Source organism: Sapajus apella, unplaced genomic scaffold (assembly GCF_009761245.1).
Source record: "Sapajus apella isolate SASKATOON/1434 unplaced genomic scaffold, GSC_monkey_1.0 scaffold5, whole genome shotgun sequence".
Taxonomy (NCBI): Eukaryota; Metazoa; Chordata; class Mammalia; order Primates; family Cebidae; genus Sapajus; species Sapajus apella.
Genome location: NW_022436945.1, coordinates 42373060 through 42397528, shown reverse-complemented (window position 1 = coordinate 42397528; position 24469 = coordinate 42373060). Strand labels below are relative to the sequence as shown.

The following is a 24469-nucleotide window of genomic DNA, read 5'->3' as shown; positions in this document are numbered from 1 at the left end:
CCCAGCTAATTTTTTGTATTTTTAGTAGAGACGGGGTTTCACCATGTTGACCAGGATGGTCTCGATCTCTTGACCTTGTGATCCACCCGCCTCGGTCTCCCAAAGTGCTGGGATTACAGGCTTGAGCCACCGCGCCCGGCCTAATGTTAGCACTTCTTAAACACCTTTTGTGCACTGGGCATTTATTCACATCATCTGAATTGTCACAATGACCCTGGAAATAGGTGAATCCACATTCTGCAGATGAATAATTTGTGGCTTAGCAACACTGGGTAATTTGCCCAGTGATAGTCGTGATGAAATTTGAATCCAGACGTGTCAAAAATAGTGAAGCACCTTTTTTTTTTTTTTTGAGACGGAGTTTCACTCATGTTACCCAGGCTGGAGTGCAATGGCGCGATCTCGTCTCACCGCAACCTCCGCCTCCTGGGTTCAGGCAATTCTCCTGCCTCAGCCTCCTGAGTAGCTGGGATTACAGGCATGCGCCACCATGTCCAGCTAATTTTTGTATTTTTAGTAGAGACGGGGTTTCATCATTTTGACCAGGATGGTCTCGATCTCTTGACCTCGTGATCCACCCGCCTCGGCCTCCCAAAGTGCTGGGATTACAGGCTTGAGCCACCGCGCCCGGCGTGAAGCACTTTTAAAAAAGAATTATGTAAAAAATTAGTGAAGTGCTTTTAAAAGATGATACACCTACTAAATAGATATTTTACACAAGTGATTACTATTCACTTCCTGCTTTACATTGCTAAAATGTGAGCCAGATGAGCTGATCACAGAGCCTACGTATAGAGGAGGGCTGAATAGAAATTGCATGATAAAGGCTAAAGAATTATTTCCCAGTAATATAACTATATCAAATGTTTTATGTTTTATTTCTCTGCAGGCTGTTACAATGGATTAGTTTATGTTCTGAAAAGTAATAGTGGAGAAAAATACTGGATGTTTACTACTGAAGATGCTGTCAAAAGCTCGCCAACCATGGATCCAACCACAGGACTCATTTACATTGGATCTCATGACCAGCATGCATATGCTTTAGATATTTATGTAAGAATTCACTTCAAATTAGCTGGGCATGATTTTACACACCTGTAATGGTAGCTACTCAGGAGGCTGAGGTGGGAGGGCTGCTTGAACCTGGGAGGCTGAGGTTACAGTGAGCCAAGATCGTGACACTGTACTCCAGCTTGGGTGACAGAGTGAGACTGTCTCAAAAAAAAAAAATTCACCTTACTAGTCTTAATACCATAAGCATAGAAGCATTAAATTTCTAATACTTAGAAGAAGAGTGAGTAACTGTCAGGTGCAGTTGAGTCTTGGAATAGGTATTAACTATTTCCCAAGCTTATCATTGTGGTCTGGGAAGAATAAAGCATTAATTAAGTCTTAATATCTTAAGACCTTTTTAACTTCGTTACCAAATATACCACAAATAAGTGTGCTACTCAGAGTTTTGGAATGTAAAGAATTTAGGATTATCATCTTGACAACAGAAATAGAATAACAAAGGAAGAATAACAAAGTAAGATATTTTAAGACCTGATTACATAAAAATTAAAATGTTATATAAGAATTATGAAATTAAACAAGCTGGGTAAATTTTTGAAATAAATGTAAAAAAAGTGGAAATTCATTTATAAGTATAAATGAAAATTAAGATCAAATATAAAATTAATAAGACAAATATAAAGACCCAGATAGATAGAAAAATAAACAAGGGACATAAACACACAGGACCCCAAAGAAATGTAGTAAATGTATATAAATATTTCATAAATTTAATAATCAAAGGAATGAAAATTAAAATCTATGAGAGAAACAAATGGTATTAGATTAGAAAACATATTTGTCATAACATTAAATGCTGATGAGAGTGGTAAGAGGTTGTAACTGGTGAGGCCTCTAATGAAAACGATTTGACCATAGGTAACAGTATTATATACTTTGATCCAATAAAATTCTTTTTTTTTTTTTTTTTTTTTTTTTTTTTGAGACGGAGTTTCGCTCTTGTTACCCAGGCTGGAGTGCAATGGCGTGATCTCGGCTCACCGCAACCTCCGCCTCCTGGGTTCAGGCAATTCTCCTGCCTCAGCCTCCTGAGTAACTGGGATTACAGGCACGTGCCACCATGCCCAGCTGATTTTTTGTATTTTTAGTAGAGACGAGGTTTCACCGTGTTGACCAGGATGGTCTCGATCTCTTGACCTCGTGATCCACCCGCCTCGGCCTCCCAAAGTGCTGGGATTACAGGCGTGAGCCACCGCGCCCGGCCATAAAATTCTTTTTTTAGAAATCCTGGCAAAATAATTAGAAACACAGTCAAATATATGCAATAAGATGCCAATTTCTAAGTTGTTTATAATACCAAGAAATCCCCAAAAAATGTTCAATAAGGTAGAGACAGAAATTATTTATGTTCATGTGGGATACTATGCATTAAAATTACATTTAAATCATTTTACAGAATCAGTGAGCAAAACATGATACCAAGTTGTATATTCAGAATGATCTCAACTATATTAAATCATTATGTGTGTGTGTGTGTGTGTGTGTGTATACACACAGATGTATATGAACAGACACACACACACCCATACCCCAAAAAGATCAAATGAGAAAATGCTAAAATGTTAAGCTTGGTTGTCTCTGGGTGGTATCCTTTGTCTTCTTTATACTAAGCTGATTTTTCACATAGACCTGTGTTTTATACTAAAGATAAAAACATATTAACTAAACAGATACAGTATCATGAAGGGTCGGATATATGGATTTGTTAACCATCAGCAAAACCAAATTAATTTATTTTCTTATTTGCAGAGAAAGAATTGTGTTTGGAAGTCAAAATGTGGAGGAACTGTCTTTTCCTCTCCGTGTTTGAACCTGATTCCACATCATTTGTATTGCGCTACATTGGGAGGACTTTTACTGGCTGTAAATCCTGTAGGCATAAAATAATACACATTGATTTTATTTCCTATCTTTTCTTTAAATTTTTAAAAATTTTGCTTTGAGCTCTGAAAGTTTGAATAGTTTTGTTAATTATAGTTGTCCACATACACCAAACTAGAATTCATTAAAAAGGATTGACATGAAATCTAGAAAGATAAGAAAATTTAAGTTCTTGTATGGTTTTTTTTTTTTTTTTTGAAATGGAGTCCCACTCTGTCACCCAGGCTGGAGTGCAGTGGTACAGTCTCAGCTCACTGCAACTTCTGCCTCCTGGGTTCAAGCGATTCTCCTGCCTCAGCCTCCTAAGTAGCTGGGATTACAGGCATGTACCACCACACCCAGCTAATTTTTGTATTTTTAGTAGAGATGGGGTTTCACCATGTTGGTCAGGCTAGTTTTGAACTCCTGGACCTTGTGATCCGCCCACCTCAGCCTCCCAAAGTGCTGGGATTATAGGTGTGAGCCACCATGCCCAGCTCTTCTAGATATCTTTTATCTACTTTTTAAATTGACAGAATTTTTAAAATCATATTAAGAACTTTATGTCTATCATAGGGATAACTCTTAGGTGCTAGCTATTTCTTTGCTTGTTTTACTAAGCGTTTTTCCTGGTTCTCATAAATAGCATTGATTAATTTTATCTATGTATACCAGCTTCATTTATAATGTCCACATATAGCATTTTCTGATATTTTAGCTCTACCACTGGGAGATATATGTTTGTTTTATGAAAGGTATCTGATTAGTAGGATGGTGTAAAATGCTGTGAATTGCTTTTTCCTGTGACAGGCTACTGGGAATGTTATTTGGAAACATTCCTGTGGAAAACCACTCTTCTCTTCCCCACGATGTTGCTCACAATATATTTGTATTGGCTGTGTAGATGGGAATTTACTCTGCTTTACTCACTTTGGAGAACAGGTAATAAATAATACAATAAATTTTTTTCTAGAACAATAAAATTTTATACATATAAAAATCTTATATATATAAAGTACAACTAGAAATTTTGTATCTCTCTATAAAATATATATTTTATATATCTATATCTAGTTCTATTTTATATATATATTTATATATGTCTTTGCCAAAGGCAAAGCAGATGATGACAACTGAAGTAACATTTTAAACATTATTCAACTCATGATGTTGAGAAGTAGTTCTGTTTTAATTGTGAAGCCATGGATTTCTTAATTTTTTAATCAAGATATAGATTTAAAAGATACCTACCCAAACATTGTTACACTTTTTTTGCCATCTCTTTCCCCCAATTTTTAAAATATTACCAGTTTTTAGCCTGTTTCATTGTAACTTCTATTGAGATTATGAAAGCTTAAATAAACCCCTGGTTTCTTTTAATTGATACAGATATTTGTGCCTATTTATGGGGTACGTATGTGATATTTTGTTACATGCGTAGACTGTATAATGATCAAGGGTGTTTGTGGTGTCCATCACCTTGAGAACTTAACATTACTGTGTTGGGATCATTTCTTTTAGCTATTCTGAAATAGACAACACATTGTGTTGGCTGTAGTCATCCTACTCTGCTACTGAACATTAGAACTTACTTTTTCTTTTGGTATGTTTTTACCTATTACTAACCTGTTTTTTAATTTTTTTATTACCCAACCCACCCAACTTCTTTTTTTTTCCTTTTGAGACACAGTCTCACTCTGTCACCAGGCTAGAGTGCAGTGGTGCAATCTCGGCTCACTGCAACCTCTGCCTCCCAGGTTCAAGCAGTTCTCCTGCCTCAGCCTCCCAAGTGGCTGGGACTACAGGTGTATGCTGCCATGCCTGGCTAATTTTTGTATTTTTAGTAGAGATGGGGTTTCACCATATTGCCCAGGCTGGTCTCAAACTCCTGACCTCAAGTGATCCACGCGCCTCAGCCTCCCAAAAAGATTACAGGCATAAGCCACCACACCTGGCCCCAACTTCTATTATTCTATTCTCTTCCTTCATGAGATCAACTTTTTTAGCTCTCACATGAGTGAGAACATGCAATATTTGTCTTTATAACCCATGTTATCCATCCATGTTGCTGCAAATGACATGATTTCATTGTTTTTTTTTTTTTTTATGGCCTAATACTATTTCATTGCAACTATATATAGTACATTTTCTTTATCCACTCCTCCATTGGTGGACACTTAAGTTCATTCCATATCTTTGCTATTGAGTAGTGCTGCAGTAAATGTGGGAGATGGGCGTGCAGGTGTCTCTTTAATAAACTGATTTCTTGTCTTTTGGGTAAATAGTAGTAGGATTGTTGGATCATATGATAGTTTTCTTCTTAGTTTTTTGAGAAATCTCCATACTGTTTTCCATAATGGCTGCACTAATTTACATTCCCACCAGCACTGTAAGTTCCTTTTTCTCCACATCGTTGCCAGCATCTGTTATGTTCTTTTAATAATAGCCATTTTAACTGGGTAAGATGATATTTCATTGTGGTTTTGATTTGCATTTCCCTGATCATTAGTGATGTTGAGTGTTTTTTTTCATATACCTGTTAGCCATTTGTATATCTTCTTTTGAGATATGTCTATTCATTTCCTTTGCCCACTTTTTAATAGGATTATATGTTTGTTTACTGCTGTGTTGAGTTCCTCATATTCTAGATGTCCCTTGCTCAGTGAATAGTTTGCAAATATTTTCTCCCATTCAACAGGCTGTCTCTTCACTCTGCTGTTTCCTTTGCTGTGCAGAAGCTTTTTAGCTAATTTAGTCTCACTTAACTGTTTTTTTGATGCCTATACTTTTTAGGTCTTAGCCATAAAAGCTTTGCTTAGACCAATGTCCTAAAGTGATTCCCTTATGTTTTCTTCTAGTAGTTTTAACTGGTTTTGGGTCTTCTATTTAAGTCTTTAATCTATCTTGAGTTTATTTTTATATACAGTGAGAGTTCCAGTTTATTCTTCTGCATGTAGAGATCCAGTTTTCCCAGCACCATTTATTGAAGAGGGTGTCCTTTCCCCATTATGCATTTTTGACACCTTTGCCAAAACTCAGTTGGATGTAACTATGTGGATTTATTTCTAGGTTCTCCATCTATTACATTGATCTATTTTTATACCACTACAGTGCCATTTTGGCTACTTTAGCTGTATTTTGAAGTCAGTTACTGTGATGTGTCCAGCTTTGTACTTTTTACCCAATATTGCTTTGGCTATTCTGGGCCTTTTTTGATTCCATATGAATTTTATTTTTTAAGAGATGGGGCCTTGCTCTGATTCCCAGGCTGTAGTGCACTGGCACAATTTTGGCTCCCTGAAACCTCCATCTCCTGAGTTTAAGCCATTCTTCTGCCTCAGCCTCCTGAGTAGCTGGCATTACAGGTGTGCACCACCACGCCCAGCTAAGTTTTGTCTTTTTAGTAGAGATGGGATTTCACCATATTGGCCAGGCTGGTCTTGAACTCTTGACCTCAGGTGATCCACCCGCCTCAGCCTCCCAAAGTGCTGGGATTACAGGTGTGAGCCACTGTGCCCAGCCACAACTCATAACTTTTTATCATTGTACATAAACTCTTCCTTTCAGCCCAATTAATTCTTTTTTCCTGCATTTGGAAAAAAGAATATACAGTTTGTATGTGATACGATACACTGAAAAGTGGTCTTAAATTTTTATTTTTTTTGAGACAGGGTCTCACTCTGTTGCCCAGAGTATAGTGCAGTAGCATGGTCTTGGCTCACTGCAACCTCCGTTTCCCATGCTCAAGTGATTCTCCCACTCAGCTTGCCCAGTAGCTGGGACTACAGGTGGGTGCCACCTCGCCTGGCTAATTTTTTTATGTTTTTAATAGAGACAAGGTTTCACCATGTTGGCCAGGCTGGTTTTGAATTCCTGATTGCAGGTGATCTGCCTACCGTGGCCTCCCAAAATGCCAGGATTACATGCGTGAGCCACCATGCCTGGCTCAGCTTTTAAGATACACTGAAAACTCAATGTGGTTTTAACTTTGAACCCAGTGTCTCTGAATAATGCTAACTCTTGAATGGGGTTCAAAATTAATTTTACTTATGTACATCAGTGAATCACATAATAATAACACTCTAGTATATTTTGTCTTGGATTTTACTACTGGGACAGAGGTCTAGTATGAGATTGCTGCTTTTCAGAAAAAGCCATTTTTTCTGTGTATAGTTACAATTCAAATAGCCTATGTCTCTTAGGTTTGCATTAAGAACCTCACAGAGCTTTAAGGGAGAATTGGAGCAATTAGATGAATGAATTATATTTATTTTTATTACTCTTTATAGGTTTGGCAGTTCTCTACCAGTGGACCAATCTTTTCATCCCCATGTACCTCACCATCAGAGCAAAAAATATTTTTTGGTTCCCATGATTGCTTTATCTACTGTTGTAACATGAAAGGTCACCTGCAGTGGAAATTTGAAACTACTTCAAGGGTCTATGCAACACCGTTTGCTTTCCATAACTACAATGGCAGCAATGAAATGCTGCTGGCAGCAGCATCTACTGATGGAAAATTATGGATCTTGGAATCTCAGAGTGGACAATTGCAAAGTGTTTATGAACTTCCTGGAGAAGTATTCTCTTCTCCTGTGGTCCTGGAATCAATGCTCATTATTGGGTGTAGAAATAATTATGTTTATTGTCTGGATTTATTGGGTGGCAATCAAAAATAATCAAATATGGTCCTTATTTATATAACAAATGTGAGCTGTTTGAAAATATTTTATGATGATAGAGCATGTGGGTAGACTTATTTTATATTAAAGATTATATTTTGGCTAAGAAACAGAAATTTGTCTACTACACTTGATTAGAGAACAACGTTTTACTTCCCATAGGAACAACAGAAGCTTTTACAAGGAGTCAGAGAACAAAACACATCAATATACTTAGTTTTAGCAGGACTTTTGTTTAATTAGGTATGATGGTTAACTTTATGTGTCAGCGTGACTGGCTAAGGGATGTCTGGATAGCTGGTAAAACATTATTTCTGGGTGTGTCTGTGAGGCTGTTTCTGTAAAAGATTAGCATTTAAATTTGAATCAGTAGACTAAGAAGACCCTCCCTCACTAGTGTGCCAGTGTGGGTGGCATCGTTCAATTTGATGAGGGCCTAGAATGAAAAGGTAGAGGAGGGGCAGATGTCCTCTTCTTGCTGAGATGTATCCATCTTCTCCTGCCCTTGGACATCAGAGCTCCTGGTTCTGAAGCCTTTAGACCACTTTCCTGGGTCTCCAGCCTGCAAATGGCAGATGGTGGTACTTCTCAGCCTCCATAATCACTTAAGCCAATTTCCATAATACAGCTCTCCTAATCACTATGTTTCTATGGAGAACCCTAATACATTAAGCTAATTTTATGTGTTTTTTTCCTTAAAAAAACAAGATCCCTGTGGGGGAAAAAAGGATCAGAATGTACTTAGTGGGTTAAAAACAGTCTTTATATAATACATCATTACATGAATTTGCCATTCATGGCAAAGGTTTTCAAAGGTAGGATCTAGTTATCGAATTACATTCCTTATTTAATATTTTTAAATGAAGTACGAATGTAGAATAAAATACACACATACCCCATACCTTCCCCCCACACACAGTACAATTTCATGTTTGTTTGTTTATATGTGGTGATTTCAGGGATTCATTGTTCCTAGCAATGCCCTTTCCTTAAAATTTTTATCTTTTGCTCATCATGGAATGGGTTTGATGTTTATTTTGCATTAATTTTGATTTTTAAAAAATACTGCATCAAAATACTATTTCTGTTGATCACTGGGTTTTCTGGAAGCCAAGGCAAGTGCTCACATGCCTAACTCACTTTTCATTTCACCAGGGTCTGGCCCTGTGAGTCAGTATGTCTGGTGTGTGGTCATAAGCTGCAATTCTCATGTGTTCTCAGTTGCTGCTTCTGTTGCTGCTGTTGCTGCTGCATAGCCCTTTTGTCTGAGACCCAGACCATTCAACTCCAATTTACGATTGAGACAAACATTTTATTTGCCCCTCTTCATTACTTTTCTCTAAAAATATCTAGCAAAAAATATAATATCACCTTCAAGATGGTCTTGTTCAACAAAAGCTATGTAAATATAATGAGACTGTTTTGTAGATGGTCATCGAAATCAAATTCCAGCAGTGCCGAAGATCTCGTGGGTATTTTTTATTGAAAGATCTTTTCCCTTCAATAATGGACATTTTACATTAAACTTTATACAACCGAAATATCCAAATTATATTAAAATCACACTAAGGTATTTTCATTAAGTCTCAACTTTACTGTCAGTAAAAATATTGTAAGACACTTGTAACTAATGTTTCTGCTTTAAAATAAGCAATTAAAGTAAACGTCACAAGAAGAGACAATACATACTATACATTTGCAGATAACGGGCTAAATGATAATTTAATAGTAATTAATGTTTGTGTAAGAAACAATTGCACTTGAAAAATTAAAAAAGTAAACAAAAAATCCTGTAGTTCTATATATAAGTCTATGAACAGAGGTTAATCATCTATAACCTTGCCAGGAGACGTGTATATTTGTTTAAAAAAAAATGAAAAAAAAAAAAAAGCTTGCATTTAACATAGTAATCATTCATTTAAAAAAAAGTCTTACTTTTTATATGCTTTTACAGAATTTCCCCATAGTTTGTTGCTCAGAAAACTGCAACACAACTAAAGCAAAATAACACTTCCTTGGTATTTAGTGCAAATTTGGGGTGATTTTGAAATGAAATGTTAAACATGTACTGTTTAGAAGCTGTTAGAAGTAAGTACTGTAACTGCCCTTTAGTATACTCTTCTTTTAAAGACTTTGGTGGAAAAATTTTAACTGAGGTATTTCGCCTACTTTGTACGGGCACAGTGATATCCGAGCCAATACAAAGCTGACACATCTACCATTCTTTGTTACTGCTCTTACTTCACCTGTTCCCTGCCATTATTGGGATAACGTCCAAAGCTGACAGGATGAAAGAAAAAGTCAATTCAGAAGAATTACCGTAGCATTATCATTCCAGGGCTCTAGGTGGAAAGATTCCCATTAAAAAGTGTTATATTAGTGAGGAAATCATTGGAACTAACAAATGCCTACACATAAGACTTAGAAATGAACATTAGTGTGGAAGACGTGCAGTGAAATACTAATTGCTTGCCGTAGCAATAAAAAAAAGTTACATTGATTTTTAACAGTCTGAAGGTCCAGTATATATAATATTAAATCCAACTTGCAAGAGTACAACTATCCACTTGACCACACATGCCAGCTGCTACAGTGGGGCTGAGCCATCATTTCTAGAAAGAAAATAGTTTCTATATTGTCAATAACTTTGCTGTCATCCTTTAAGGTACACGGTAGAATAACAGCATACTGCATATTGCGCAAGCATAAAGGAAAGTAATGATGGATACTAAGAAAGTATGTTTTTGTAGGAGAAGAAAAAGGATATAATTTCCTCTGCATAGAGCAAAGGATTTGTACCTATATTTTGGATAAGAATCTAAGAAAAGGGGAATATGCCAACACTATGAAATAGAAGGTTAGCACCAGCAATATGTGAGTTTGCCGGTATGTCTATGTTTCATGTAAAGTAAATTTAGGGAACTAAAAGTAAATATATGTGGCTTTTAAACCGCCAAGTCCCTTCTTTGAATGTACATGTGTATGATAATAAAAAGGCCACTTAACACTCAGATGTTTTTTAAAGGTAGCAAGGTGAATGCTCAAAATTAGAAATGCTACTGGACATTTGACTCTAAATATGAATTACTCAACTACAATAGTAAAGAAAAGACTTTCTGCAGGAAGTCCTTATTATAAAGGCTCCAAATCTTGGCTTTCTGTTAATTTTCCCTGAAGACCAAAGGGAATTTTCAAACATGTAATGCCAATAACCTGTTGTTTCTTGTAATAAATGGCTGGCTTGGGGCGTTATTTTTCCCATCTCACTGGTCCTTTTTGAGGGAATGAGGCTCCCCTTCAGAGTCTGAAAAACTAGATTACATTAGGATCAGTGTTTCCCAAAGTTCTTAACCTTTGGGATCTATCAGAATTTATCTGAAGAGATTTTGCCAGAATACATATTCCTGGCCCAGTCCCCACAGGCTCTGATTCAGTAGGCCTCGGAGGGAGCCTACACATCATAAGAACCGCTGCCCTACAGGGAGATTCTCAGAGACAGAAAGGGAACTTGAAGCTCTGATCTAGAATTTCCTTTCTTCACTACATTAAATTAAAATCTTCTCTAGGAGCCAACTGGGCCAAATGCTTCACATGTCCTTAAGGAGGGTATGGGAATAATGGGGCCTCACACTGTGAATGGATGTGCCTTCTGTATTACAGCTCCAGAGTAGGGAAAACTCATGAAAACTAACATGGGCACAGTTGGGAGCCAGAATGTTCCTTGTGATTCCCAGTTACTCACTGCATTCAGGAGAATGGGCATTCTTGCTTTTAGCTATATATGATCCTTTCACCACTACTGCAGAAAGGATAAACATGCCCAAACATAGGGTAGAGTAAATGTTTTGGACAAAGAAAATTAGTGTGTAGAATCAAAAAAACCATTACAAAAGGTTGGCAAAAGTACATGTTCTGAATGGTGTGTGGGTGAGTGTGTGTGCAAGGCCATGGAATGGGCATGGCAGGCTCTCATGAGGAGTTCTTAGCTTAGAGATTTTGCTTCATGTGGTCCTGTGGACAGAATTTTCTCTCGAGAACTAGGAGGAGCTCAAGGCACCAGGACCTAGGGTTGTGCAAATCCACTCTTTACAATGAACACCACCAGTTCAGTTTCTCGACATTATTTTAGAGCCTATAAAACATGCTTCTTTTCCCTAGCTTGATTTCATTATCCCATATAAAAAATAAATTAAAAAAAGGGCAAGAGAGGAGCCAATAACTGGCAGTAGGGATGGGTGAGAGTCACTCTTTACTTAATGATCTGTGGGCAGTCACTCCAAGCCTTTGCTTTCCTTTTGGCCAAAGCCAGCCAGGCTGGTTCTGTTGACACAGGGGCAGCATCCGGGGTGGAGAACCTCTTGGTGACTTCTTTCACCAGTGGTGCTGGGGGAGCCGAATCAGAGATCTCCACTGGGTTTTGTTTTGAAGAAAAAGGAAAAAGGAGTAAGTTCAGAGCCACATTACAAACTTTTTTAAAATTAATAAACCATATTTGTCATGTATAACATTATGTTTTGAAATACACATACACTGTGAAATGGTTAAATCTAGCTAACTAAAATATACAAAACCTCACAGTTATCATTTTTGCAGTGAGAGTATTTAAAATCTACTCTCTTAGGTCTAGGTCTCTTGAATTTATTCCTCTTATTTAACTGAAATTTTGTATCCTCTGATGAACATCTCTCTAACACCCCCCACCCCAGCCATATTCTGATTTATCAGAAGTGTGAGACTGGAAAAAGAAAACCCAGTGAAACACAGAGAAGCAAGTTCCTGGACCTCCTCAGTGAGGAGAATGAAGGAAAGCAAGCTATGTGGTTATAACTCTTGCATGCAGAATTACAACAACCAAGATGTAGTCAGCTCTAATTTCAAAGAATTTCCAGAGGCCTAATCTGTATACAGAAGCTATGCCTGCATGATAACCAGTCAATTCCATGAAGAAAAATATCAACCCAGAGGTCTGGATCTATCAAGCTGGTAAGGTTAATAGCTACCTTCCTGGCTGGGCACGGTGGCTCATGTAATCCTGTAATCCCAGTACTTTGGGAGGTCAAGGTGGGAGGATCACTTGAGGTCAGGAGTTTGAGACCAGTCTGGCCAACATGGTGAAACCCCATCTGTACTAAAAATAAAAAAGTAGCTAAGCTTGGTGGCAGGTATCTGTAACCCCAGCTACTCAGGAGGCTGAGGCTGGAGAATCACTTGACCCCTGAGGCGGAGGTTGCAGTGAACCCAGGTTGCACCTCTGCACTCCAGCCCAGCTGAGAGTGAGACTCCATTTAAAAAAAAAAAGCTCCCTTCCCCACAAAAGCATCCACTGGGTGCCTCTACCTCTGAGTCTCACAGATGCTGCCAGCTCCCATGACTTTCATCCTTGTCTCACAGTTCCTTTGCACTGTATCACTTTCTTTACTAGAGCGTATAGGCTTCTTAACGTGAGAAGGTGCTTATCTTATCTTTGGGTCATATTTAGTGCCTATGGCAACGGCTTACACATATGCTTCTAGAACTCAGGAAATACTGAGAAGACAAATACTTCAGAACAAAAACTTGCTTTATTAAGCTCGAGCCACTCCAAGTTGCATTAACCCTTTAGTACTTCTGAGAAATCAGGCAGAGAAAGATGTGGCCTCTTTGACTTTGGGACTTTCACTGTATTTTGAAAGAAATTCATTCTCTCTCTCTTTCTCTCTCTAGTTCTAAAAGGCAGAACTCTTAATTCCTATGAGTAAAATCAAACGACAAAATGCCTATGAGGTTCTTAAGAAATTACACAGTATTCTAAAGTGGTTTTCAAATATAAAGCTTTGGGCCAGGCGGTGGCTCATGCCTGTAATCCCAGCACTTTGGGAGGCTGAGGTAGGTGGATCACTTGAGGTTGGAGTTCCAGATCAGCCTGGCCGACATGGTGAAACCCTGTCTCTGCTAAAAATACAAAAATTAGTCGGGTGTGGTGGCGTGTGCCTGTAATCCTAGCTACTTGGGAGGTTGAGGCAGAAGAATTGCTTGAACCCAGGAGGTGGAGGTTACAGCGAGCTGAGATTGTACCACTGCACTCCAGCCTGGGCAACAGAGTGAGACTCTGTCCCAAAAAAACAAAACAAAAAAACAAATATAAAGCTTCCCCACTTCACCAGTAGTAAATATATCTTTTTTTTTTTTTGAGACAGAGTCTTGCTCTGTTGCCCAGGTTGGAGTGCAGTGGTGCAATCTCAGCTCACTGCAACCTCCACCTCTCAGGTTCATGCGATTCTCCTGACTCAGCCTCCCAAGTAGCTGGGACTACAGGCGTAAGCCACTGTGCCAGGCTAATTTTTGTATTTTCTTTTTTAGTACAGATGGGGTTTCACCATGTTTGGCCAGGCTGGTCTTGAACTCCTGACCTTGTGAGGAGTTCCCAAAGTGCTGGGATTACAGGCATGAGCCGCTGCACCCAGCTGGTAAATATATCTTTAATAGTGAGACCTCTTAATATTTCCTGACCTCAGACAGCCAAGGCATAGAAAAGCCTAGGTCTAGAGATTAGATGCCCTTTGGGGAATAGTGTAGCCTGGGGGGAAGAAACAGATGCCCTATTAACCCCTGGGAGGGAGCTTGTTCAGAGTCATCCATCCTCCAAGTGATTGGTAATAAGGAGATAGTTGGATACTATCAGATCATTTTACCTTTTAACCCAATAAAGAATATTTTCTAAATGTGCACATCTCTTACATGTTATGAACATATGAAAACTGCTGTTGTTAATTAATATCAAGGATGCCGTGCTGAGAAACCTTACTCTGTAAAGCCACATACTATCAGAAACCTGCTGTGTGAAATCACATCAGTGAGAAGAGACCATCTCACTTTTGCCTGGAGCATCTGAACCACATGTCACCATGACACAGAGATGCAGTTTCCATTTCCAACCTGGGTGCGGAGCTCTGGGTAGCAGTTTTCAGATACAACATTTTACACATTCCTCTTTTCTGTTTTTGAGATACTCTGTAGCTCAGGCTGGGGCACAGTGGCATGATCTCAGCTCACTGCAACCTCCACTTCCTGGGCTCAAGCAATCCTCCCACCTCAGCCTCCCAAGTAGGTGGGACTACAGGTGTGCACCACCACACCGGGCTAATTTTTGTATTTTTAGCTGACACGGGGTTTTACCATGTTGCCCAGGCTAGTCTTCAACTCCTGGAATCAAGCGACCTGCCTGCCTTGGCCTCCCAAAGTGTTGGGATTACAGGTGTGAGCCACCACACCTGGCCTATATTTATCTTTCTTTCCTGTATTATATATATATATAGAGAGAGATATACATATATAATCATACTTGTATATATTTTGGGGGTGCATGTGGTGTTTTGATATATGTAAATAATGTGTAATGATCAATCAGGGTAAGTGGATATCCATGACCTCAAACATTTCACACATTTATCTTAACTTTGTAGTTTTAAAGGAAACAGGACCCTGAGCACACTTTTCAGCTCAGTCTTGGTATTATCTCCTTTATGTTTATGTACACGCTGACTTTGCTTTGAGCTTATTAAAATGCTACTCCATTTAAATTTTACCTAAACTTCACTTTTTACCCCAAGTCCTACTATAATTTTGTCTCCTCCCTTGTTTAGAAGGTTCTTCGATAAGTTAATAAACCCAACTTTGTCAGAATATAGGCAGTGGGTGCTGGAGATGCTCATACTGCTGTGCCAAATGTTCACAAATGTAGTGAGCCAGTTGACATCACACTGGTATAAGACCTTTGAAGTGGCCATGGTGGGAGTATTTACACTATGAAAAACTGAAGATCCTCCAAACAGAAGTCTCTCTATCCCCTGAAGAGCTAACTGTTAAGTATTCACCAACTCACCACTGATAGTGGGTTCCTGGTGGTCTTTATCAGATGAGCTTAATCAGTGTCAACATTTATGAATGAGGTTATGAGACAGCCTGTGCTTTGAAATGCCTGAGGTGCTCGGCCAGTCATTATACTGTAGGATAGAAAGCATGCTCTATGAAGAGAAACCTGGAACTACAGTTAAAAAGCAATGGACCTGCCCTCTACCTGTCACAGACGTAGGAAGTGTGTTGGCCTTTTTCAGCTGTTCTCTGCGCTCAAGCCTGGACACTGCAGTCTCGGGCCTCTTCTCTTCCGGTGGAGCAGACTTGTGCAGGGAACCTGCTCTGCTGACACTGCTGCTTCCAGGCTGCGGGTTGACACTGACCTGCATGTGCAGAGACAGTCATGGAAAGCATGTTTTCAACCTAAGACATGGAAAGACTGACCCTGCAGGCCTTCAGGGCTTCTGCCTGCCAGAACGGTGGGCTGGATTACACTTATGAGCCATGTATGTTCAACCCTGGCTACCGGTGAGGGAGCAACTCAGAGCCAGTGTGCCTAACAGGGGAAGTTACTTTCCCAGAAGAGCCCCATCAAACTGACTATAACATCAGGCCACAGAACAAGGCCCGTGGTTTCCTTGTGAAATGTCTGTGTTTTTCATATAACTGTTATATATCACTGCTGTGAGCACATCATGGATTATGGCAAATCAGGTTAACCTAAGAGCATAAAGAAACCAAACCCAATTTCACACTGAAAACGCTTCCCTGGTTTAATGGTGGTCAGTTTATTTACTGACCCTCTCTAAGTATTTTCCACCACCCCAGCTAGCCTTTTGTTTTGTATCCTTGTGACTGAAAAGAGAGCCAAGCACAAGAAGGCAGAATCACAGCTGAAGCCCAGGCTACTCACATTTTCTTTGGAGAACTTTTCCGCCTGTTTGACCTCTCTGGCTTGCTTCCTCTCCTCCCGCGTTGCCTGCTGCTCCCGAAACCCCTTTTGCTTTTGCAGTGCTAACGTTATCCACAGCGGCTGCGCAGTTTCCACTTTCTCTGTAAGTTTGGAGCCATCTAAAGAGTGCCTGCTCTGAAGCATCGGCTTTTCTGTGTGGAAAAAGACAAAGGCCGGTTTGCAGTGAACTTAATTGCTGACTTATCTCAGTTCTGCACCCTCTAAAACTTGTGACATATTAATAAGCCTATGGCATATTCAGCGGCCCCTTACTAGCACAAGCTCTGCGCTGACGCCTGAGTGGCTCCACTGGGTGGGAAGGTAACATGTTTCATCACTGGAAAAGCAAGGGCATTTGTCTTCCTTAGAAATGAAAGAAGTTACTCTGTTAGAAAAAACTAAAATAAATCTCCAGGGTCCTAAAAGCTCAGGCCTCTATGGGATCCAGATAGGTATTTGGTTCATTTTTGATTCATTGTTGTTCCTTTTTTAATTCATTCCCTTTTTTCTTTTTGAGGCAGTCTTGCACTGCCACCCAGGCTGGAGCAGTGGTGCAATCTTGGCTCACCGCAACCTCCGCATCCTGAATTCAAGCAATTCTCCTACCTCAGCCTTCTGAGTAGCTGGGACTACAGGTACCCACCACCACACCTGGCTAACTTTTATAATTACAGTAGAGATGGGGTTTCACTATGTTGGCCAGGCTGGTCTCGAACTCCTGACCTTAAGTGATCCACCCGCCTTGGCCACCCAAAGTGCTATGATTACAGACGTGAGCCACTGCGCCCGGCCCTGATTCACCGCTTTAAATGAAATTTATTCTTAGCCATGGAACCATTATTCTCCCTCAATCAAAGAATATACAAAGTTCTGGGACTATAGGTGTGAGCCACCATGCCTGGCCCGAAAGCATTTATAGCGCAAGCACACAGGGATTATCATTGCTGTTTTAATCCCACCAGGTAAATTCAGAGTGAACAATCTCCAAGCCTATGTATCTGTCTTCACTGGCTCCAGCCTTGTGAATGCAGACCTCTTTATAAAGCACTGGTCTCCAAAAAAGGTTGCGTATGTCAAAGGAAATGTGCAAGGCAATTCACCGGAGTGAAAAAATAAAGATTAGAATTTCTATTTCTCTATTTTTAAATGTAAAGATAAAAACAAAATCAAGCTTTTCTTTTTTTTTTTTCTTTTTTTGAGACAGGGTCTCACTCTGTCACCCAGGCTGGAGTGCAGTGGTGAGATCACAGCTCACTGCAGCCTTGACCTAGTAGGCTCAAGCAAGCCTCCCATCTCAGCTTCTCAAATAGCTGGGACCACAGGTGTGTGTCATGCCCAGCTAATTATCGTATTTTTGGTAGAGTCAGGGTTTTGCCACGTTGCCAGTCTGGTCCTGACTTCCTGGTTGGCTCAAACAATCTGCCCACCTCGGCCTCCAAAAGTCATGGGATTAAAGGCATGAACCACCGCGCCTGGCCACAAATCAAGCTTTTCTAATACTTAGTACCCCATCTGGCGGTGACCCCTTAGCCCATATATTCAAAAGCCATGTATAACAAATGCTATGTTTAAAGAATCTTGAGGGAGGCTGGGAAAGCTATGTGAGGCTGCATGCGGTGGGGGCTTTTTGTTTTCAGTGGTTCTTGCATTTAGCATACTGGGCGATTCTGTAGTTTGGTGAGTTTATGTCTCCTTTTAACTAAATGATCCCTTACACAATGGACAAATGGCATACGGCATAAAGAGAGTCCTGCAGACAATATACTACTACTAATGCAAGTATGAAAAAATAGCAGTCCTGCCTGCAACTTAAAGAAGACATCAGGTCCAACAAGCAATTGGCCAAAGAGAATAAAAAAATAGCACCATGGGCCGGGCGCGGTGGCTCACGCCTGTAATCCCAGCACTTTGGGAGGTCGAGGCGGGCGGATCACCAGGTCAAGAGATCGAGACCATCCTGGCCAACATGGTGAAACCCTGTCTCTACTAAAAATACAAAAATTAGCCGGGTATGGTAGCGTGTGCCTGTAGTCCCAGCTACTTGGGAGGCTGAGGCAGGAGAATTGCTTGAACCCGGGAGGCGGAGGTTGCAGTGAGCCGAGATTTTGCCACTGCACTCCAGCCAGGCGCCTGGCGATAGAGTGAGACTCTGTCTCAAAAAAAATAAATAAATAAAAATAAAAAAAAATAGTACATGATTTGCAATTGCAGATTTATATCCACTGCTGTTAAGTGTAAGTATAGCTGGTGCTCCAGGGGTTTTAGCTAACAATGGTACTACATGTATATAATCAACAAATAAATTGGAGGTCCATGCTCAACATTTTTATCCTGATGGGGTGTTCAAACAAATTTGGTCAGCCCTGTCCTACAGCAGCAAGCTGCACAACAAAACCCCAGTGTACGGAGGCAGTGGTCCTTGTTTTCATGCTTTTTCTTTATGGAATCAAGAAAAATTCAAATAGCAGAGTGAGGCAGCCCAGAATCTGAATACTGGGAAGGAAAACAGGGACAGTAATTGATTTGGGGAGAAAATTATAATAATTAGGGGACAACCCTAAGAGAAAGAAGTGAGCAGAAGCCTGACTTCTTTGGAGAAGGCAAGTGACAGGGCAGACCAGGCTGTGAGAATCTGTCGATGCCATGAAAGCCAGTGCCACAAAAGCTAATGGCAAAACCAGAAATGGGCCGCTCATCCAGCAAGACAAAGAGAAATCATTCGGGAGAAATGGTCTAGAAACTGCTGATCTGCCTGTCTGTCCAGGACACCGGGTCAGGCAGCGAAGCATTTAAAAAGGACAAGCCGGGTGCAGTGGCTCAAGCCTGCGGTTCCTCCTACCAGGAGGCTGAGGCAGGACGGATACATGACCCCAGGAGTTCCAGACCAGCCTGGGCAACATAGGAAGTCCCTGTCTCTAGATAATAATAATAAACAAACAATAAAATGAAAAGAATGTGTGTGGTCTTTTGTAAAGGCAAGTAACCAGACCAACACGCTGCAGGAAACAAATCATTTCTCTGCAAAAATCGTCCCAAATCTAAACACTGGAACAAAGGAGAAAATGATCCCTCCCAAGAAAACCTCAGGGGACAATTTCTCTGGGAAATGTGAAGAACTTTTGGCTTTGACCCATATTTTACCTCCTCTACTCTGCATAACAGAAAAGAAAAAGTAGTAGATGAAGGTTCTCTGGGGGCACAAAAGCTAATCCAACTGACAGCTTTGCTGACCCAAACATTTAATCTGAAGAAACATCAGAGTCCGCCAGAGGTAAGGCTTGTTTCAAAATTTCTTTGTAGGAGGGCTCTGCAGTAACAGCTGGGGGAATGGAGGAACACAAGGCTGCATCTGCAGAGCATTTTATATAAAATGGAGACAGTCAATTATCCCATAGAGAGGATCCATAGGTCTGATGGAGACATCTAACAACCCCTAACCTGCCACCACGGTGTCACTATTGCCCAGAGACACAGCAAGGGCACTGGTCAGGGATACTCCAGTTTTGTCATCACTGCAAGGACCCCTTCAAAATAGTTAATGACATCTTCAGTCATAGGGACTATTATTTCAATTTCTACTGCCAGTAGAAAAGGCATTCATCTAAGTGTTGGCACCTTGTGTAAATAAGTATCATTATCAAGAGTGAACTGCAGTCACATTACAGAGTCGGTCAGCATTTCCCAAATTTGAAAGAATGAGTGAGAAGTAAAGGGCCTTACTATGACTCATGAGTGAGTGTCTTTTGGAAATCCCACACCAGCCTCTCATTAATGAAGGTGTGTCCAACACCAACTCCACTGGCTACCTCTGGCATTGGGCACTTCTGGTTCTAGCAGTGACGCAGACAATAAGCTGAGCAGACAAGGAGAGCAAAGACCACTTGGTGACCATCAAACAGACCATCCAGAGGCAAATCTCCTTACCTGGGGAATTCACAATGAAACTTCCCTAGTATCTAACACAGGCATTTGGTTCCAGGCCTTTCAGCTTTTATAACTAGAATGTCTAGACATCTCTGGAATGCCATGCCAAAACTCATTTTGCCACCCCTGTTGATATTAAGGCGCCAAAATGTCTACAAATGTAATCTCTTTTTTTTTGAGACGGAGTTTCACTCATGTTACCCAGGCTGGAGTGCAATGGCGCGATCTCGGCTCACCGCAACCTCCGCCTCCTGGGTTCAGGCAATTCTCCTGCCTCAGCCTCCTGGGTAGCTGGAATTACAGGCACGCACCACCATGCCCAGCTAATATTTTTTTGTATTTTTAGTAGAGACGGGGTTTCACCATGTTGACCAGGATGGTCTCGATCTCTTGACCTCGTGATCCACCCGCCTCGGCCTCCCAAAGTGCTGGGATTACAGGCTTGAGCCACCGCGCCCGGCTACAAATGTAATCATTTAGCATGAATTTCGTGGCCAATGTGACCCAAATTGCCCTTCCAATTACCCTTAAGCTCCCGACTTAAGGTTACATTGCTTTACTAACAAAACTTTCCTTTTTCAAACCTGTATTGTTGTTGGTAAATTACTCTCTGCGGACCTCCTTTTTTTTTTTTGAAACGGAGTCTCGCACTGTTGCCCGGGCTGGAGTGCAATGGCACAATCTCGGCTCACTGAAGCTTCTGCCTCCCTGGTTCAAGCAATTCTCCTGCCTCAGCCTCCCGAACAGCTGGGATTATAGGCACGTGCCACTGCGCCCAGCTAAATTTTGTATGTCTAGTGGATCCTGACCTCGTGATCCGCCCGCCTCAGCCTCCCAAAGTGCTGGGATTACAGGCGTGAGCCACAACGCCCGGCCGGACCTCTTCTTGATGCCCGGCTCTGACACCTCGCCCGGCAGCAGTTTCCCACCCTGCAGCTACCTACCTTTCCTCCCGGCCTCGGGCGTTTGGGAAGGTTTCACTTGATGAGCGGCAGGCAGAGGTGGGGAAGGAGGTTTCCTCTTTGTCACCTCTTCCTCCTCGTCCCTCTTCTGTCCCTTCCTTTCCTCGTGGCCTGGGGGCGAGGGTGGCCGGTGATCACTGCTCTCCTGGCCCTCCTTGGACGGCTCACTTGGCTCTGGGTCCGGCCTCCCCGCTCTGCGAGACAGCAGCTCTACCAAGTAGGGCCTGCTCAGTTTGGAAAGTGGGGATGCCGGTGGGGTCTGACTGGTGGGCTTGGGAGCCAGTGCTGGCTTCTGTGCCAATGGCATTTTGTTTGTCGCCTTGTCATGCTCTGGAGCCGGGGTCTGGCTGCTAGCCGGTGGGGGCCCAGGCTGGGCCACAGGAGGAGAGCGTCTGCTGGGAGGTTCAGCGGAGTCCCTTCGGATGGAGGGGGCTTGCTTCCGATCCTGGGGGAGGGATGGGCCATGCTTGATGGACACACCCTCCGTCTCTTTCTCTCCACCCGCGCTCCCCACTGCGGGCGGCCCTGCATCCACGCTGTCTCCGGTGCTGCTGTGCCTCTTCTTTTTCTTCTGTTCGGCCTGTTGGTCGCAGTTGAAGCGCAAGGAGTAGTTGGTCCTTCTCAGTTTTATTCCAAACGGGGAGGTTTTTTCCTCCCCACCTGGCATCACAGGGTCTGGCTTTGCTATCACGTTTGTGGTCTCGCTGTCCGATGAGGTCGCGGACTCTGTGTGGGCCACGACTTTCTGCGGAGGGTAAGGAAGGCTTGGGACAAGGAAAGACGGGAGGTCTTTGGCAAATTTGCATCCCTCGGTGGTGTCTGCGGGCTCCTGGTGCAACTCCGACTTCTCCGGACCCTTCCCGAACTCGCGAACACCAGCAGGAGGAGACTGGGGGGCTGTCTCTTCGCCGGGTCCCAGCAGGGTTTTTTTTCGAATGCCTTCCGCTTCCGTGTTCTGTCTGGAGGTCTCCGTGCCACCATCGGAGAATTTCTGCCAGGCAGGCTTAATAGAGAACTTTGCATTGACTGGCGGGGTCTTCCGGAGGTTCCCGCGGGAATCACACCGGCCCCTGGGAGTGGGCTCCTCTCCGGGCATCGATGGCTCCCTCTCGCTGCTGCGCGGGTCATTCTCTGCGTTCTTCAGGATTCTGGACCGAATGGAAGCCCATTCTGCGAGCGCAGCCGCGCTGCTGGGAGGCTCCTGCGGGGGCTTGGCCTTCCCGCTGCCAGTCCGAGCGTCGCCGGGGCCTCGGGGAGGGTTCTCCGCAGCGGGGGTGTCCGCGTGCCTCTTCTCCTCCGACAAGCCCAGGAGCGACTTACAGGCGGTGTCCTTGATCTGGCTCAGGTTGACGGCCGGGCCGCAGAGCTGCGCGCCAGTGACCAGAATGGCTGTGTGGGGGACACTCAGGGACGAGGGCAGGACGTGTGCAGCCGGGCTGGCTTTGGGGGCCTTTGGTTCCTGGGGGGCAGCTGTGGGCCCCGTGTCCTTTGCGGGCGTCACAGGGCTCAGGTTGACTTTGGGGAAGAGAATCTGCTTCCCCCCGGAGGACACCTGGAACGTGTAGGGCCGGGGCATACTCTGCCTCTCGTCCACCTCCTGCCACCGCAGCTCCTCCACCTTGCGGCCTTGTGCAGGAACGGCGGCTTCTTTCCTCTCCACCCGAGGCTGCGCAGCTTCCACGGTCCCCTCTGGTTTCGGAGGAGGCTCCGTGTCCCCTTCTGTCTCTTCCTCGGGCCCAGGATGATCAGGCCCCTGGACATCCCCGCTCCCTCCCTGCTGCTCTCTTGCCCTCTGGGCCTCTGGGTTCTGCTCCTCGCAGATGCTTGGGTCCTCGGAGTGCTCTCTTTGTCCTTCGGGTTTTGGGTGTTCCTGTTCTTCTGGGCTCTCCTCAAAGTCGCTCAGAAGTGCGCTGAGCTGGTCCCTTTCGGCCTCCAGGTGCGCCTGGCCCTGCTCTTCCTCCCCTTCCTCCTCTTCCTTCAGATCCTCCTCTTCCGGGCCCTGCCAGGCCTCCCCAAACTCCTCCGCCGCCTCGGGCGGCCCCTGCACCTCCTCCTGCTGTTCCAGCTCTTCCCTTCGCTCGGCCTCCTCCTCTTCTTGCCTTCTGAGCTCCTCCGCGTGCCTTCCTTCCTCCTCCTCCTGCCGCCTCCGCTCCTCCAGCCTGGCGTCCTCCTCCAGCCGCCGCTCCTCCTCGGCCTCCAGGCGCTCACGCTCCTCCCGCTCCCTCCGCTCGGCGTCCTCCCAACTAGGCGCTTCCAGGCTCCGCCGCTGCTCTTCCCGCGGCGCCCTTTCCGCCTCTAGCGGCGGCTCCTGCCCCTCGCCCTCCTCCTCCAAGAGCTCCTGCCTCTTGTTCTCTTCCCAAAGCCTCCTCTCCAGCGCCTGCAGCCTCTGCTCCTCCAGGCGTCTCTTCTCGGCGGCTTCCGCCTTTTGCCGCTTGCACTTGGCCTCCAGTTCTCGCCAGTAGTCTTCTTGGCGTCGTCTCTCTTCCTCGGAATCTTGCGGATTGGGTTCCTCTTCGTGCCACGTTGGCTTGTCCTCGCCTGGGTGTCCGTTCTGGTCCAGGGGGGCCCGACTCTCAAGGCCCCCTTGCTCATGCTGTGGATCCTAGCATTGGGAAGGGAAACACAATTAGCTTTTTGCTTTCTCCGCCCACAGCTGTTCCTCTTCCTAGTCACAGCGCCAGCGGCCCTCTTAATGTCTCAAGAACACTTGGAAGCAGGTGTTCTCAAGTTCAGGAATAGCGAAACTCAGGCATCGGTCACCCCATGCAAGAGTCAGTCGTGGGAATGGAGGAAAGGGCGGGTATTCTGTTTTCCCCTCCAGCTCCTTTATTTGTTGTTCCCTAATTCCTCTTCTTAATATGAACAAACAAGGAAAACCAATATTCCAGCATTAGATAGATGAGCAAAAAGAGACTGCGACTTCATCATTGTCCCCTGAAGCCTGTGACTTGGAAGCCTACCCTAGTCAAACTGAGGGAGTGTTGGCTAAACCACTTTCCACTGCAAAGCAAACACAACGGGTCTGGAGCCCCTCAAAAGGCAGCCTCTCCCTCTAAGTCCACCGGGCTCATGCCAGAAAGGGCGAGGAAAGTAAGCAGGCCTCCGTGTCCCACAACACTGTCACACACTCAAGTTCCCGATGGGGAGACACCCAGGTCTTTCCATGGCTCCACCCCAATGCC

General features: G+C 43.3%; 2 protein-coding genes across 18 annotated transcripts in view; one reads left to right on the top strand and one right to left on the bottom strand.

Moving 5' to 3' along the window:
- AASDH (aminoadipate-semialdehyde dehydrogenase) overlaps nucleotides 1-7727 on the top strand; it is a 41808-nt gene extending 34081 nt beyond the window's left edge. For 11 of the 12 annotated variants that reach the window (XM_032274277.1, XM_032274281.1, XM_032274276.1 and 8 more), the window contains 4 exons: nucleotides 890-1053; nucleotides 2824-2946; nucleotides 3745-3876; nucleotides 7224-7727. In XM_032274277.1, the coding sequence (XP_032130168.1) occupies nucleotides 890-1053; nucleotides 2824-2946; nucleotides 3745-3876; nucleotides 7224-7613 (809 nt within the window). In that variant the 3' untranslated portion in view covers nucleotides 7614-7727. The remainder of the gene's footprint in view (nucleotides 1-889; nucleotides 1054-2823; nucleotides 2947-3744; nucleotides 3877-7223) is intronic. The other variant, XM_032274280.1, reaches the window with a different exon arrangement.
- Nucleotides 7728-9080: 1353 nt separating this feature from the next.
- The window catches only part of CRACD (capping protein inhibiting regulator of actin dynamics), a 279762-nt gene continuing 264373 nt past the window's right edge, over nucleotides 9081-24469 (bottom strand). For all 6 annotated transcript variants that reach the window (XM_032274268.1, XM_032274267.1, XM_032274269.1 and 3 more), the window contains 4 exons: nucleotides 21270-23889; nucleotides 16363-16553; nucleotides 15673-15832; nucleotides 9081-12026 (listed from right to left, as the gene is read on the bottom strand). In XM_032274268.1, the coding sequence (XP_032130159.1) occupies nucleotides 11866-12026; nucleotides 15673-15832; nucleotides 16363-16553; nucleotides 21270-23889 (3132 nt within the window). In that variant the 3' untranslated portion in view covers nucleotides 9081-11865. The remainder of the gene's footprint in view (nucleotides 12027-15672; nucleotides 15833-16362; nucleotides 16554-21269; nucleotides 23890-24469) is intronic.